General features: G+C 36.0%; 1 protein-coding gene across 1 annotated transcript in view; it reads right to left on the bottom strand.

Moving 5' to 3' along the window:
* The window catches only part of LRP1B (LDL receptor related protein 1B), a 1,379,523-nt gene extending 1,363,480 nt beyond the window's left edge, over positions 1-16,043 (bottom strand). The window contains exons 1-2 of the mRNA XM_036320679.1: positions 16,025-16,043; positions 14,673-14,795 (exon numbers count right to left, since the gene is read on the bottom strand). Coding sequence (XP_036176572.1) covers positions 14,673-14,795; positions 16,025-16,043 — 142 coding nt within the window. The remainder of the gene's footprint in view (positions 1-14,672; positions 14,796-16,024) is intronic.
* Between the last annotated feature and the right edge of the window lie 437 nt (positions 16,044-16,480).

Genomic DNA, 16,480 nt, shown 5'->3' with positions numbered 1-16,480 from the left:
AAAGGTATAACACATTTCTTTTATACACATTTGTTACAATACCAAATATATTTTTTTAAAGTATATAAGTGTCTTATGGTACCATAGTACCAGCAAAATAAAGTTCTCTGACCAGTCAAAAGCATAGTGATTAAAGCAGTCCTTGGTGAATGATACCTCAAAAATTCAAAGTCAGGCTTTGTTTAATACGCAAGGAACATTCTCTATTGGAGAAAGTGCACATAATTGTATCAGGAAGAATTATCTTATCAGAATCAGGAAATATTCTCTTTAAGGCCTGTCAGTATTTCTGTCACAGACTTGTTCATTGTAAAAGTACTGTTTTGAGCAAAAACCTGACAGTGGGGCCTGGAGTTAACTGTAAATAAGTATTTATAGATTTTCCAAAAGATTTATATGACTACTTTTTAGGTTGTTTTTGAATATTAAAAGTAAGCTAATTGATCTACAGTTGTTTGTTGCATGTAAAGTAAAAACAGCCTGAAAAAATATTTGATAAGCAGAAGGTGATCTTAATTGTTTTGGTACAGATATTCATCATTTTTGTATTAGGTTGTCTTTCTGAAAATTAAGCAAGCAGACTACCATGTATACTTGCTGTATATTATTTTCCCCTACTAATCATACTCTCCCATTTCCAATACTCTCACAGAAAAAAAAGAAGCCACATATATATCAAGTAAACAGAGCACCTTTCTGTTATAAAAAAAGATTATGGTGTGTGTGTGTGCATGTGTGTTTGTATAGTACGCATGTGTGCATGCATGCCAGCTCTTGAGGGAATATAGAAGCAACTGTCAGGCTTAGTTTGTAGATACACCTCTACATTTTATTTTAAATTTAGCAGTTTAGTTAGAAATTATATTTCTGATTCTTTTTTGTTGTTATTGTTTTGGTGAATGGTCAGATGCAATCACTACAGAAGGGGTTTAGAACTTTATTACTGGGAGGCACACACACAAATGAGAAAACAAAGCAAAGTGAGGTGTAAGTCAAGGAAATGTAAATTCCAGTCACAGTTCTGAGATTCATTAACTTTGTGTCTTTAGGCTAGTTGCTTTACTTCACTGAGCTAGTTTTTTGTTTGTTTTTTCAGTTTAAATTATTTTATTTCCAATACAAAAAAAAATTTTACATTATATATTTAAGGTATATAATGACTTTTGTCCCAACCCCTGTAAACATTACATTGTTTGAAGTAGTTAATTTATAGATCTATTTATCGCACTTAAATTTTATTTTATTTTATTTATTGGTTAAGGTATTACATATGTGTCCTTATGCCCCATTGCCCTCCCACTCCACTCTCATTCATGCCCTCACCCCCCGGTGTCTGTGTCCATTGGTTAGGCTTATATGCATGCATACAAGTCCTTTGGTTGATCTCTGCCCTTTACTCCCACCCTCCCCTACCTTCCCCCTGAGGTTTGAGCATCTGATCGATGCTTCTCTGTCTCTGGATCTATTTCTGATCATCAGTTTATGTTGTTGATTATAATCTACAAATGAGTGAAATCATGTGATATTTATCCTTCTCCGATACATTTCGCTTAGCAAAATGCTCTCAAGCTCCATCCATGCTGTTACAAATGGTAAGAGTTCCTTCCTTTTTACAGCAGCATAGTGTTCCATTGTCTAGATGTACCACTGTTTTCTAATCCACTCATCTGCTGATGGGCACTTAGGCTGTTTCCAAATCTTAGCTATTGTAAACTGTGCTGCTATGAACATAGGGGTGCACATATCCTTTCTGATTGGTGTTTCTGGTTTCTTGGGATATATTCCTAGAAGTGGGATCACTGGGTCAAATGGGAGTTCCATTTTTAGATTTCTGAGGAAACTCCATACTGTTCTCCACAGTGGCTGCACCAGTCTGCACTCCCACCAGCAGTGCATGAGGGTTCCTTTTTCTCTGCATCCTCTCCAGCACTTGTCATTTGTTGATTTGTTGATGATAGCCATTCTTATAGGTGTGAGATGGCACCTCATTGTTGTTTTGATTTGCATCTCTCAGATGATTAGTCACTTTGAGCATGTTTCCATATGTCTCTTGGCCTTCTTTATGTCCTCTTTCAAAAAGTATCTATTTAGGTTCTTTGCCCAGTTTTTGATTAGGTTGTTTGTCTTCCTTTTGTTAAGTTGTATGAGTTCCCTGTAAATGTTGGAGATTAAACCCTTATCAGAGATCACATTGGCAAATGTGTTCTCCCATGCAGTGGGCTTTCTTGTTGTTTTGTGGATGGTTTCTTCTGCTGTGCAGAAGCTTTTTATTTTGATGTAGTCCCATTTGTTTATTTTCTCTTTAGTTTCCATTGCCCTAGGAGCTACATTGGTGAAGATATTACTTCAGCATATGTCTGAGATTTTGCTGCCTGTAGATTCCTCTAATATTTTTATGGTTTCCCATCTTACATTTAAGTCCTTTATCCACTTGGAGTTTATTTTTGTGTATGGTATAAGTTGGTGATCTAGTTTCATTTTTTTACATGTATCTGTCCAATTTTCCCAACACCATTTATTGAAGAGACTGTCTTGACTCCATTGTATGCTTTTACCTCCTTTGTCAAATATTAATTGAGCATAGTGGTTTGGGTTGATTTCTGGGTTCTCTGTTCTATTCCATTGGTCTATATGTCTATTCTCGTGCCAGTACCAGGCAGAACAGTGGCTTTGTAATACAGCTTGATATCTGGTATTGAGATCCCTCCTACTTTGTTCTTTCTCAGGATTGCTGCAGCTACTTGGGGTCTTTTTTTTTATTCCAGATAAATTTCTGTAGAGTTCGTTCTAGGTCTGTGAAATATGTCATTGGTATTTTAATTGGGAGTGCATTGAATCTATAGATTGCTTTGGGTAGTATGGACATTTTAATGATGTTGATTCTATCAATCTATGAACATGGTATGTTCTTCCATCTGTTTATGTCTTCCTTTATCTCTTTTTTTTCAACGTCCTGTAGTTTTCTCAATACAGGTCTTTTACCTCCTTAGTTGAGTGTATTCCTAGGTATGTTAATTTTTTTGGTGCAATGGTAAATGAGATTGTTTTTTAAAATCTCTTTCTGTAAATTCACTATTGGTGTATAAAAATGTCATAGATTTATTGGCATTAATTTGTATCCTGCTACATTGCCAAATTCATTTATTAAGTCTAATAATTTTTTTATGGAGTCTTCAGGGTTTGCTATGTACTATATCATGTCATCTGTGTGAATAATGACAATTTTACTTCTTTTCCAATTTGATTTCCATTTATTTCTTCTTCTTGTCTGATTGCTGTGGCTAGCACTTCCAGTACTATGTAGAACAGGAGTGGTGAAAGCGGGCATCCCTGTCTTGTTCCTGTTCTTAGGGGAAATGGTTTTAGTTTTTGCCCATTGAGTATGATGTTGGCTGTAGGTTTGTCATATAAGGCTTTTATTATGTTAAGGTATGATCCCTCTATTCCCACTTTGCTGAGCGTTTTTATCAGAAAAGGGTTTTGGACTTTGTCAAATGCCTTTACTGCATCAATTGATACGATTATGTGATTTTTGTCTCTCAATTTGTTTATGTGATGTATCACATTTATTGATTTGCGAATATTGTACCAGCCTCGCATCCCTGAAATAAATCCTACTTGGTCACGGTGTTTGAGCTAGTTTTTTATGTTTGATTTTCTTCATGTGGAGATTATGTGTGCTGAACGTATTTCAGCTTCTAGCATCCACAAGTACCCTGTAAACCAAACTATTACTATTAAGAAACAGAGAATGAAAGTTAGAAGCAAAATTTTATACTAAAGCAAGTTTTACCAAGAACCTGGCTGTGTAAATCCTCATCACAAAGGATGTGACTCATGTTGGGTTGCCCAGATACAGTTTATCATGGAACTAAGTCGAAAGTGGAAGCCAATACTGGCCATTTATGAATATTTCCTAGGCAGCCAAACAGAGCACTGTGGTTACTTTAGCATAAATTAACCTGTTTTTGATTTTTTTTAATCAGTTTCATTTTTGAGAAATAGCAAATTCTCCTACTTTGTCAAATACTAGTCAAACCTAAAAAGTTTAAAACAACAGCTGTGAATCTGAGATATGTTCTCAGGATTATATTATAGGTCAAAAGAGTAATTATCCAAACACTCTTAATCTAATCACCTAAGGTCTTTAAAAGCGGTGTTTTTCCATATGGTAGCCAAAGAGGAAGTTAGGGATTCCTGGCTTTGAAAATGGATGGTATCATCTGTCAAGGAATATTGGTGGCCTTTAATTGTTATGAATGTCTGAAGCTGGCAGCCATTATAAATGTGTAACCCCAGTCCCATAATCACAATAACTCACTCAGCCAACAACCTAAGAGTTAAAGCAAATTCATCCTTAGACCCTCCAGATAAGAGCACAGCCTGTGGAAAACCTTGATCTCAACCTTGTGAAGCAGGGAACTCATTTGATCCTCCCAAGACCTCTGACCTACAGCACTAGGAGATAGGAAATGGGAGTTGTTTTACATACTACACATGTGGTAATTCATTGCACAGCAGTAGAAAGCTAATAAAAGTCTCCTCATCATGAACAGAGTTATGTTCAACAATGTGTGTTTTAACTTAGTGTGTGTGTGTGTGTGTGTGTGTGTGTGTGTGTGTGTGTGTGTTTGTTGTGGTTTGTGTATGTGTGAGCAAAATGATGTGTGAGCAAAATGGTTAAGAAAATATTGTTTTCCCACATTCAAATTTTTCATATGCATACACATAAACTTCATATACATGCATATATAAATGTTAACCCATATATCTTTTATAATTGTTAATACAGTAACTTACAAATTCATAAATATATCCTTTCTGGTTAGAAAAATAATTAAAATCCTCTCTCCAGTTGTTACTATGCCTGACTTTCTTTAGCATATTGATCTTGTCACTCCCACTCAATTACAATTGGATGTGTATAAATTTAATAGCCAAGTATACAAATATATGGATGGAGTATATACAGGTGGTGTGTGGTATAATGGAAAGCATCCTGACTTGAATGTAATGTGAGAAGAAGAAAATCCTGCCTTTGTCAGGAGGGAATCTTAGTGGAATTTAATTTCTCTGAGCCTCATTAGAGAACTGTATAACACGACACAGTGTTCATCTGTAGCTCTGTCACTTAACTGCTTTAAGACCTCTAACAAATAACTCCCCTCATGCTTTATTTTTATCATCAGTAAAAGGGGACCATGATTAGTATCCTAAGAAGAGCTACCATTGACTCATATAGTGCCTTCACCCAAATGAGAAAAACTTGTCCCCTTTTTAAGACAGTTCATTTCCATTTGTGGGAAAAATATATGCACCTCTGTTGCCTGTGATATCCACATCATCCTAGCACCCTACACAATCCAGCCAACTATACCCCATGTCCCGCTCAAGGTTGTTGTCAGGACCAAAGGAGATAATCCATATAAGGATCATATTGGGGCATCTGGATAATATTAATTATCCATTTTGTGTCAGTAATATCATCATCAACTTAATCATAAATATCTTCTTTAACATGGAAATAATCTCAGGATAGAAGACTAAATTAGCATAGGCTAAAGCCCTGCCACATGGTGGGGCATGGGAATAAATAGTTGAAGAGAAATGCCCAGTAAATACCTCTACAAGATAGTTCCTCAGTAAATAGCTGCTGATTGATTAATTTCTAGTTTCCTTAAAGAAAATCCATATTTATATTGAGAAGTCTGGTACAATGACAAAAATGTCCTCACTGTTTAAATGAAAAATACATAGCATGTCGTTCATTTAAAAAATTGAATCCTATTATATAGTATATAATAAAAGCCTAATATGCAAATCAACCAAATAGCAGAAAGACCAGCAGACGACTGGTCACTATAACATAGACTGACCACCAGGGGACAGACACTCAATGCAGGTTCTGCCCCCAGCCCGCAGGCCCCAGGCCAGCCAAGGCGGGTGCCAGTGGGGGCCCCCTGATTACCCCGCCAGTCACCCCTCAGAGGGAGGTGACCAGTGGCTGTGGTGCGGGATGGGGCCAGTGAGAGGGTGGCATCAGGCCAGCCAAGGTGAGTGCCGGGGGGGTCCCGCCAATTGCCCCACAGATTGGCCCTGATTGCCGGCCAGGCCTAGGGACCCTACCCGTGCAGAAATTTTGTGCACCGGCCTCTAGTTATCTTATATGTACAAATTTGCAAGTGAAATATAACACAATTCCCCAAAGGTCAATGTACAGAAAGAAATACGGTTGTTTTTTTCACTATCAAATTTCATCTACTTTAGAGCCTAACCCAGTGATCAATTCAGAATTGAAAATGATAGCAATCTAATATAGATGATGGCAACCTAATATGAGATATTAGTAATATCCATGTTAATACTAATATATATCAGTTATGCATTTTTACTGTCTTCTCAGAAATTAATGGTATGTAAGTCATCTTTTCAAGTTTGCGTTTTATTACTATTACTGTAAAGATGGCCTTCAACTGTACCTCTAAATGAGTGTCCTGGGTCACCAGGAGGAAGGGTCAGGTAAACCTATTGTTTTAACTTGGGAGCAACTCATCATCCATAAGTACTTGAAGAATATCTGTATTAATCATCTAATGACTTTTCATTTAAAATATATTTCATTTTCATACAAATAGCACTTTCTAAGATAGGTTTTCTTAGAGGGTTATAACCACTAATATAGGGATGGGTCTTCTATGCCATCAGCTTGACTGGTGATTTTATTTCACATGTCTTTAACAGGATTACAATGCCTGCAATTTTAGTGCTGTGACAGTACATCTCTTCAAGGAAAAGGAGGGGTTTTTAAGTCACTGCATTCTTATTCTTATTCTTATACTGACATAAAATGAATGGAATTTTGTTAGATATATTATATAATGCTATATTAGTCTGTTAGGGGTCTCAGAACAAAATACCATAGACTGAGTGGCTTAAGCAATGGAATTTCATGTCCTCACAATTCTGGAAGCTAGACGTCCAAGAGTAAAATGTTGGATAGAGTTAGCCTCTGTCCTTGGATTGCAGATGGCTACACTCTTCCTGACTCTTCGAGAGTTCTTCCATCTGTACGTGCAGGGCTCCAGTGTGTGTTGGTGTTGCAAAATTTCCTGCTCTTATAAGGTACCAGTCAGATTGGAGTAGGACCCACTGTAATGACCTCATTTGGCCTTAAAGAGCTCTTTTAAGGCCCTTTCTCCAAATACAGAAACTTTTTGAGGTTCTGGGGATTTGGAGCTTCAATATATAAGTTCAGAGGGGACACAATTCAGCCTGTAACGGAGGCTATGGTAGGAAGTTAGGATATAGAATTTCTGGATTGCTATTCCATCCTTGTTACCCATTAGTTAAGAGACTCTTTACCAAACAACTTGTTCATGTCTCAGATTTCTTATTGCTTTAATGGACACAATGCCTGGTCTATATTTCTCAAAAAATAGCTGCAATGACAAAATGATATTTAATAACAATAATGTACATATCCTTAAGACATTATCAAAGTACAAGTACACCTTATTTCTAAAATTCTTTTTTGTGAAAGATTAAAATTAGTCTCATGGTTGTAAGCTGAATTCTAGGAAAGTCCTTTACATTAATAATTGCTTTTCTCTTGGCAACTCCATCAGAAATGTTGGGAAGTAATTGCTTGTTTGTTTGCTTTCTTCTTTGCAATTGAGTATCCAGTTAAGGGATTCACCCCTCTTCAACTGAGCTTTTAAGGTTGACCCTTCCCTCACAAGGCTTTTTTTTTTCTTCAGAAAAAGAAAGAGAGATAGAGAGATGAGAGGGAGAGAGGGATAGAAGGATAGAGGAAGAGAGAGAGATCTTTTAGGCTGAGTGGATTGCTATAAGCCACATTTACTGGTATTCTCCGACCTACTCCGTTTTTACCCATTCTCTCATGAACTTTTCTTTTCTTTTTTTTTGAGCAATTTCCCCATACTGAAAATTAGGAAAGCTAATGTTACAAAGATTTTAATTTAAAAATTCAACCCAAAGTCAGTTATGCTGCCTGAATCTGAACAGGGCCAAGATATAAATTAGTAAAATGATGACACTTTTCATCCTACTGAAAATTCTATAGTCATGTTACAATAGGGCTTTATATCCTGCTCTCAGGGAAGGATGATGGAAGATGTGAGGGAAGGGAGAAAAAAAAGGAAGACATTGCCATTAAAATAAGTTCTTAGAACACAACATAATTTAGAGCTTAATTTAGCAAAATATGTCATTTTAGAAGCCCTTCTGGAAAGTCAAATGTAAATGTTATACACTGACTATAAAGAATAAAACACCCTCCGGGAAGAAAGGTGCTCACCCAGGAAAGGTAAGAAGCCTTCATCCCCAACCCCAAATGCTAGATTAGCTGGGGATAAATGATGGATTGGACCGTTTCTGAGAAGACTCCTTGTTCAGCCTTCAGTATGTCCCTACGGAACTCTGCAAGAGCACTTGTTTACAGTATATCATCCCTTAAGCCAAGGAGATTTTACTAGAGTTGTCTCTAGAATCCATTCATTTTATTTTACCCCCTTTATTTTACATTATTTCCAAGTTTTTATTCCCTGCAGTTTCCAGTGCAGGCTAAGGGGCATGAGTCCCTTCTTATCCTGTGACCTGTCTTGTATCAGAAAACCAAATAGCTGTGACTTCTTGAGTAAAGAGCGAGGCCTTTTTTAATGCTGGTCTTGCTTTGCTTCCTGGAACTGTAGTGCACTCAGTTTTATCACCTACACCACCAATCAACCTTTCTTCAACTTGGAGAGGCAGACTGCAGAGATGCTTTAGCACATTGTGGGGCAGAATAAAGAGAAAGGAGACCTTCCCCCACCCCATTCCCACTGTGCTAGGGAAATGAGTCAATATTAGGCCCTTACAATTCACAATTGTATTTTCCCCCACCTTCATGTCAACCTTCCTATCAACTCTTAAGTGGGAGTCTTTTTATCATTAAAGATGGGTCAGTGTTCTGGTCTCTCTGCTACTAAAATGAAGAGCCTCACAGTAAAATGAAGAGCAAAACAAAAAGAATTGAAAGAGACACAAACTGCCCTCCTGGGTCTCACACGCTTTTATTTTAATGTGTAAGATCATTTCAGCTTCTCTACCTGACAAAAATTCTGCTTTGGGGTTCTCATATATTAGCTCATTGCACAGCGGCCTCTAAATCACTACGACTTACAAACAAGGACCACACTTCATTTTACTATTCCTGTAGTCTACTTTCAGTGCTCTATTCTACTAGGTATGTTTAAAGAGCAATATCTATTTACTAATAATCACCCACCTTGTTTCTGACCTCTGTCAAAGAGAGAAAGTTTAAAAGGAAATTTCTACCTTATACCTAGGGGAAAGGTCATTATGTGAATACAAGAAGTTCCTTAATATCCTCCTGTCTAAATAAAGTTAAAATCATACAATAGAAACATAATAAAGGCAATAGTCACTCCATGTAGAGGCACATCTAACCCTAATAACTTACAGCCATTTTCATTTTGTTATAAATGCTGCTATTATTATTACCCGGGAGACTTGTTATTTTTACTGCAATATCCAATTAGAACGGTTCACTCCCAAAGCCAACGTCTCACAATTCTGTTGGGATAGCCTTCCATGTTTTTAAAATGACTCCATATTTATAAATTAGGTGGCCTATGGGGTCCTCTTAGGACTTTGATCCTTCTTTTCCTCAGTATTGCAAAAAATGAGGGCAAGTTCAAATAAATTTGAATTCTGCTTTCACCAATAACAGCCAACTTAGAGGAATACAGAAGGCCCATAAACTCAATTTCCTAAAATGACATAACATCAAAATTTCAGGACTGCAGTGTCAATTAAGAAATAATTACTCACTAACATGACTTTCAGGAATGTATTTTAACTTTAGTTAATCAGTCAACGTGGTGTTTTTGTAAGAGTTCCTAGAAAAAGCCTCCTGTCCCAAAATAATCTCTATACAAAATTTGTCTTAATGTTTAAATGTAATATATCTAATTATTAAAAACTGTTAACAATTTAACTTGAATGTGTGCATGTGATAAATTAATCCTATTCCTAGTCACATCCTTAGAGAATAAACTGACTTTAACTAAGAATTGGGTATGGGGACAGTTAGGACTCTACATAAGAAGACCCTTAGGGCATGGTGCTTGCTCAGAGCCCTGAGCATCTGGGATGCAGAACGGGGTGTGCAGTAAAGAGGGGATTTGACTATGGAGCAGGCATTTTCTAAACACTTCACTATGAGGCAAGCACTATCATGTCCATTGTACAAATGAAGTAATGGGGTCCTAAAAGGGTTAAGTTAGCTGCCAAGGAGAAAAGATATTTGAGAAGGAACTTGACTTGGAGACCAGTAGTTGAGATGCAGAAGCCCTGATCATATGCTAGGGGTGCCACCTCCTATGTAGTGGATGGAGAGGAGAAAAGAGAGTGAAGGGACACTATGGCATATGCTGCCTGGTGCCTTTACCTTCCCAATATCTATTCTCCCCTTTTCTGTACTAGCAGAGCCACCTTTTTTTTTTGGAGGGGGGCAATGGAAGGAGCAACAAGCCCTGTTGAAAATGCTCATTGATCCATACTTCATCTGATCAGTTCTGGTGAAGCAGATATCTATCAACAGCACATTCTGACATTGCTTTCTGTGAAAGTTACTGCTTTTCTGTAAAACAGAAATCAGCTAGCACTTACCTTTTTCCTTTACTTTTTCCCTTCTTTTTGCCTAAAATGGAATCATCTCCTGGCAGAGGTAGAGCGTTGATACTGTGGGTGTACAACTGACAACTCCATGCTGAGCATGGCAGAGCAGAAAGATAAAGAAAGCTGGTGCCATTCGAGATCTGACATTAATACTGAATTTTCCACCTTTTTCCTTTTTATGTGAAAAAATATGAAGCCCTATTTGGTTAAGCTATTGTTTCTATTCCATGTGTTCAAGTGTAATCCTAATAAATAAGGCGAATAAACCTACTAAAATAGAAGAATAAACCTACCTTTTGCGGAAAATACCATATGGCCTGAGACTGGCACTCCATGGTAGTGGGTACACACACAGCTCTATGCCACGTGCTTCCACTGTGAGGCACTATTCTGTTCCCTGTGGTGACTCTTCATGGGCACAGACCCACCCTTATAATTTCACAAAGAATACAGTTCAGCAATGACATTACAACAGGGGTTAACAAACCACAACCAGCCAAATCTGTCCTCTGCCTTGTTTTTGTACAGACTATAAGCTGAGAATGTGCATTCCATTTTAAAGCATTTAAAACACAAGAATAATATTCAACAGAGATCACATGGATTCATGAAATCTAAAATATTTACCACCTGGTTCTGTATAGAAAAAGTTTGCTGGTTCCTGCAGAAGGACAGGGCAGAGTCAATGTGCAAATTATCACAACTTTCCAAGTCGCAATTACCCTCTTATAAGGCCATTTTTATTCTCCTTTGTTGGCCAGTGAGTCATCTATCGAAAATATGATCTATAATTAATGTGCCCGCTAAATAATTTTCTGACTGGGGAGTAGGATAGGGTAACAGGAAGGAAGGAGACACAGCAGCACCAATACAGTTATGGCTTAAAAAGAAAGAACCAGTTTAAAGTACATTAAATTCAATTTCCCTGAAAATATCATACATCAGCTGGAGCTGATTGTTGGAAAGGAAGTATCATTAAGCATTCAACAGAAAATCCTAGAAGGAATTAAATGTTGAACACTTCGAAATAAAAGTGCCTTTCAAGAAAATTTTCCAGCCACAGGTGGTCCCAAGCTTTCATTTCACAAATAACTGTCCCCACTTTCCATTTAAATTCTTGTCACACACAACTCGAGACTAACACCCGAACTGAAAGCCGAGTCAAAGGATGGTGATTTGATTTCCCTGATTTTCTATTCTCATGTCCTCATAGGACTTGAAGATGATTAGCCATTTATTTAGACACTTGAAGTTACTTCAAACAATGTGGAGAAAACTAGACTTTCATTTTTAATATAAGGCTAAAGAATACTTTCTCATATTGAACAGTAAGTTATAAATTATGAAAGTTATCCATTTTCATATTTTAGAAACCTCATCTTGGTTGTTCAGTATGCAGGTTTATTTTCTAAGCATTTCAGTCATCAGCATTTCACAACAAAAGCTTTTCTTCTTCCTTGACAATATCCCCCTTTTTTCCTATAAGAATTTTGTCATCATTTCAGAGCTTTTACAATGTTGTAATAAATTCCATGCTGTATTGGTTTTCTTATCATATTAAAGGCGAAGTGGATTTAGGAAAAATAAGTGTATTGCTTCAACTGTTTTCATTTAATATTTTGTAGATACACGTACTTCCAACCAAAATGTATAACATACATTTGTTCATATTCTGAGCACAAAATCACCCTTCCTATGAATCAGTCTTTATGGTTTTATATTTCTAGTATTTATCTTTCACATTGAATGTGTACATTAATGTCATAAAATTTTGCAATTATTTTATGGATATCAGTGATGACTGAATATGAATGATGTAAAACAACACATTATAAAGCACTATGATTAGAAAAATGGTAATTGTGAACATCTGTGTTGAGGAATTTAAAATTCAAAAGTCTTATATGTTTTATAAAGGGTTTTTTCTATGCTTGTCCAGATTTCAACTGGTATTATCTGAAACCATTGATGGGAAATAAGCTAATTATATGTAGATCCAAATATGTTGTCCAGATTAAATGCCCAGGTAGAAAAATAGTTATTTCTCTGTCTTTGTTATATGGCTACTTTGATATAACAATAGTTTTAGTGTTTCCTTTAAGGATATTCAGCAATTTTGATTTTTGAGAACAGAATAAGAATGGCCAAAATAAATACTTTTAAATCTAATTCATAAAATGTTATTGGAGAAGAAAATAGCTATATACTTAAAAGCTGATAAAAATGTCTTGAATAGGTAAGAATTTCATTTTTAAAAATGAGCAGAAAAACTTATTTTTTTTTAACCCACATGCGATTTCTAATTTGAGGCCTCAGTCTGCTGAAGCCCCTAATCTCTGAATTGAAAGACCCACCTTTTCCAAAAACCAAGGTGGTGTCTATTTTATGGGCAGGGTAGATATTCAAAATATTTAAGAACATTGTGGTGGAGACACTGATCATTCAGAGCAAATGTCCAATCAGACAGCTGTCAAACACAACTCTGGTCCACTGATGTGGCTTTGCTGGGTATCAGCCATGTTCTAGAAGCAGGAATTGAGCGAGGGCGGGTAGCAGAGTATTTGTCATTTACACAATTTGACATTTACTCTAAGGTTTTCTCTCTCAGGGCTTTAGTTTTGACCATCCAGGTCCTGGCTCCTGTTCTACACCACGAATCCTCTCCAGTCTGATTCTCTGACTCAACTCACTCTTGAGCACAAAGAGACACCATCATTCTCTGTTCTTCACCAGCATCAGTCTAGATAAGCTGTCCAGTCATTTTTTTCTCAACTGTTTTTGCATTGTGCCAAGTACACAGTTCCATGGCATCTCACCTTCAACCTGGCTTTCCTGCATATGGATAGCAAAAATATATCTCATGTTTCTGTAATTTTTTCCCCATTAGGAATTTGTTGGGAGGATCAGGACAGAAATGCAACACTCCAGTACCAACGTTCAATAATTATCCTTTTATTCTGATTATGCTATGAAAATCCTTCCAGCTAATGAGGAAAGAACTCCTAGATTACACTTAAAAAGGAGAGGATGAAGCTTAAAAATAATATATATATATCATATACATATAATATTAATCATATATAATATGATTTCATATGGTAAGAGCATTATTAATAATCATAAAAATTTTCTTTTCACATTACTGTGCTATCTACACCCCTAGGCACAACTGTGAGATATATTCCCATTTTTAAACAACTTTATTAAGATAAAATTCACATATAATTCAACCCTTTTAGTATGTAAAATTCAATGTTTTAAAATACATTAACATAACTGTACAACCATAACTGTGATCCCACTTTAGCATATTTGAATCTCACCAAAAAGAGACCCCATGCTCATTAACAGTCAGCCCTTATTGCCTTCTACTACATCCCTCATCCATTCTCTGTGTCTATATATTTGCCAATTTTGGATCTTTCATATGAATGACATCATACCACATGTGGTCTTCTGTGACTGGCTCCTTCCCCTTAGTCTTTATCCGTGTGTCATGTATGAGTACTTCTTTTTATTGCCAAATAATATTCCTTTGTATGGGTTTACACATTTGATTTCTACATTAGAGTTTGTTTTTATTAATCTATTTTTTTCTCTTTTCATGCCTATGTGTTCCTCTCAATCAAAGTGTGTGAGATAAATTTTTGGAGAGGGTCTTATTCCCTATTAGTGCTGTATTTCAAAGGATTAATTTCCTCTTCAAGTCATTTTTCTCTAGGACTAACACCATCACCTTGAAATAATTAACCTTGCATCTTCTTCCCAACATAAGTCAGTTCACGCTCTGAAATTGCATTTTGTGCTTTCATTCACATAGTCATTTTAAAGGAAACATAAATGAAAGTTTCGAGTTTCTCAGGCTAGGTGGAGAAAAAGAATCAACTACAACATCAACCAACCGTGAAACAACTGACATTTAGCTTCACATGTAAGGTAAACCTGAATGGCAGGAAAACCTTTCTACTCACAGGTATCTAAAGACTCGTCTGAATCATCAGGGCAGTCAGGGTCCCCATCACACAGCCAGCTCTGGGAGACACAAGTCACATGATCGTGGCAAAGAAATTCACCAGGATCACAGGACTGCTGATCTGAAAATGAAAATGTTTCAAAATAAAATATGACTGATCTGAACATGAACACAAGAGCAGTACAAAGATGAAATGTGAGAAACCAATACATAAAAGGTACATGAATGTGATCCACATTTTCTATTCAGCTGTAAAGCTAAGCCAATTATTTTCTTAATTGTAGCCACTCTGCTCAAGTCCACCTTATTGATAGAATTGACTTTGATGTAGTCTCACACAGTCTGTTCTGGAAATTGTTATGAATTCTGTTTATGTTTATGACTAGCGGTTTTGTCATACTGGATAAGGCACATAGAATCCCACCAAGTGAGTTTATAGATGTTGACAATTTGAACACAGACATTTTTATTCCTCCTTTGCTCCAAGGAAAAAAACAAAACAAAACAAAACACCTGTAATAAACAATAACTAGTGTACCTAAACCAAAAATCTGCAGGTTTAGTTCTTAACTTTCCATACCAATGCCATATCTTCATGTCTCTACACTAATTAGATGCCCAATCTCATAATATTTTCTTGTCCACTTGGCTAAAACTTCCCAGGTGACAGCTTCAGCTGCTGAACAGCAAAAGTTATAGTACACTTCCATAAAGTTTTGCTATAACTCAGATTTCTACACTCAGTTGCATCCAAAATGCCCATTATTTTCCCTTTATGTTTTAGAATATTTAGGGCCTTCTTCATATCCTAGCAAACTCATCAGATGTTGTTTCTTTGCAATATACTTACTTATACTTACTTATACACTATAAATCAATTCAATAAAAATATTTCATTTTTATATTTTAACTGAAGAAAACATTTCTTATAATAAATGACCTTCAAATGTAATGGAGTGCTAACAACAACACCTTAGTCCTTTGATACAACTTACACTTTTGTTATGTATATACAGGGATGATTCAATTATTTTTAAAATCCATAAATTAATAGGCATTTCAATATATATCAAATGAAATTTATAAGTGATACGAAAACATTGAACCATAACTTAATTGGCACTTTTACCTCAGAAATTACAAAGAATGATGATCTCCCATGCAATGGTTTGATAAAATATGGTATACCTTTCCTTTCTCTTCCTCAATGTCTTTCCTACCATCAAAACATAATTTTCAATAAATATACATGTCAAACCCACATCTTTAATCTATAGACATTGGTATAAACTATAGATATTTCCTGAAAATTAATATTATCTTATCCTATTATATTTTCAATACACTTACCATCAATGCCACACTCCATACCACTGCTATCATATTGCTATTTTTTACATAAAACAGTTAAGTTCTTGATTATATTCTGTATTTGGCCCTAGACTCAGTGCTAAACAATCAAAGATTCTTTGCCTTCAAGGATCCAGCAGACTACCATGCCAACAGATCCAGGAATAAAAAAAAAAAAGTACTTTGTATACAAAAAGTTGCCAATTAAATGATAAAAAAAAAATAGCTGCTAAAAGGAGAGACCACAAAGTAGAAAGAGATAGAGATGAATCAAAAAATAGTTTGGGGATGTAAGCATAACTTTAAATATGGGAAGGCTATGAATAAATGAAGAGTAAATATAGGACACTCCTGACAAGGATGTGAAAAAAAAATTGCTAATACAGTAGCTATTAAATTTATTTGACACAAATAAAAGTTTTCTACTAAAATTAAGATGACATTCAGGTTATATAA

Source organism: Myotis myotis, unplaced genomic scaffold, assembly GCF_014108235.1.
Source record: "Myotis myotis isolate mMyoMyo1 unplaced genomic scaffold, mMyoMyo1.p scaffold_m19_p_8, whole genome shotgun sequence".
NCBI classification, from domain to species: domain Eukaryota; kingdom Metazoa; phylum Chordata; class Mammalia; order Chiroptera; family Vespertilionidae; genus Myotis; species Myotis myotis.
Note: the sequence above shows the minus strand (reverse complement) of the source record. Positions and strands in the feature narration are given on the sequence as shown.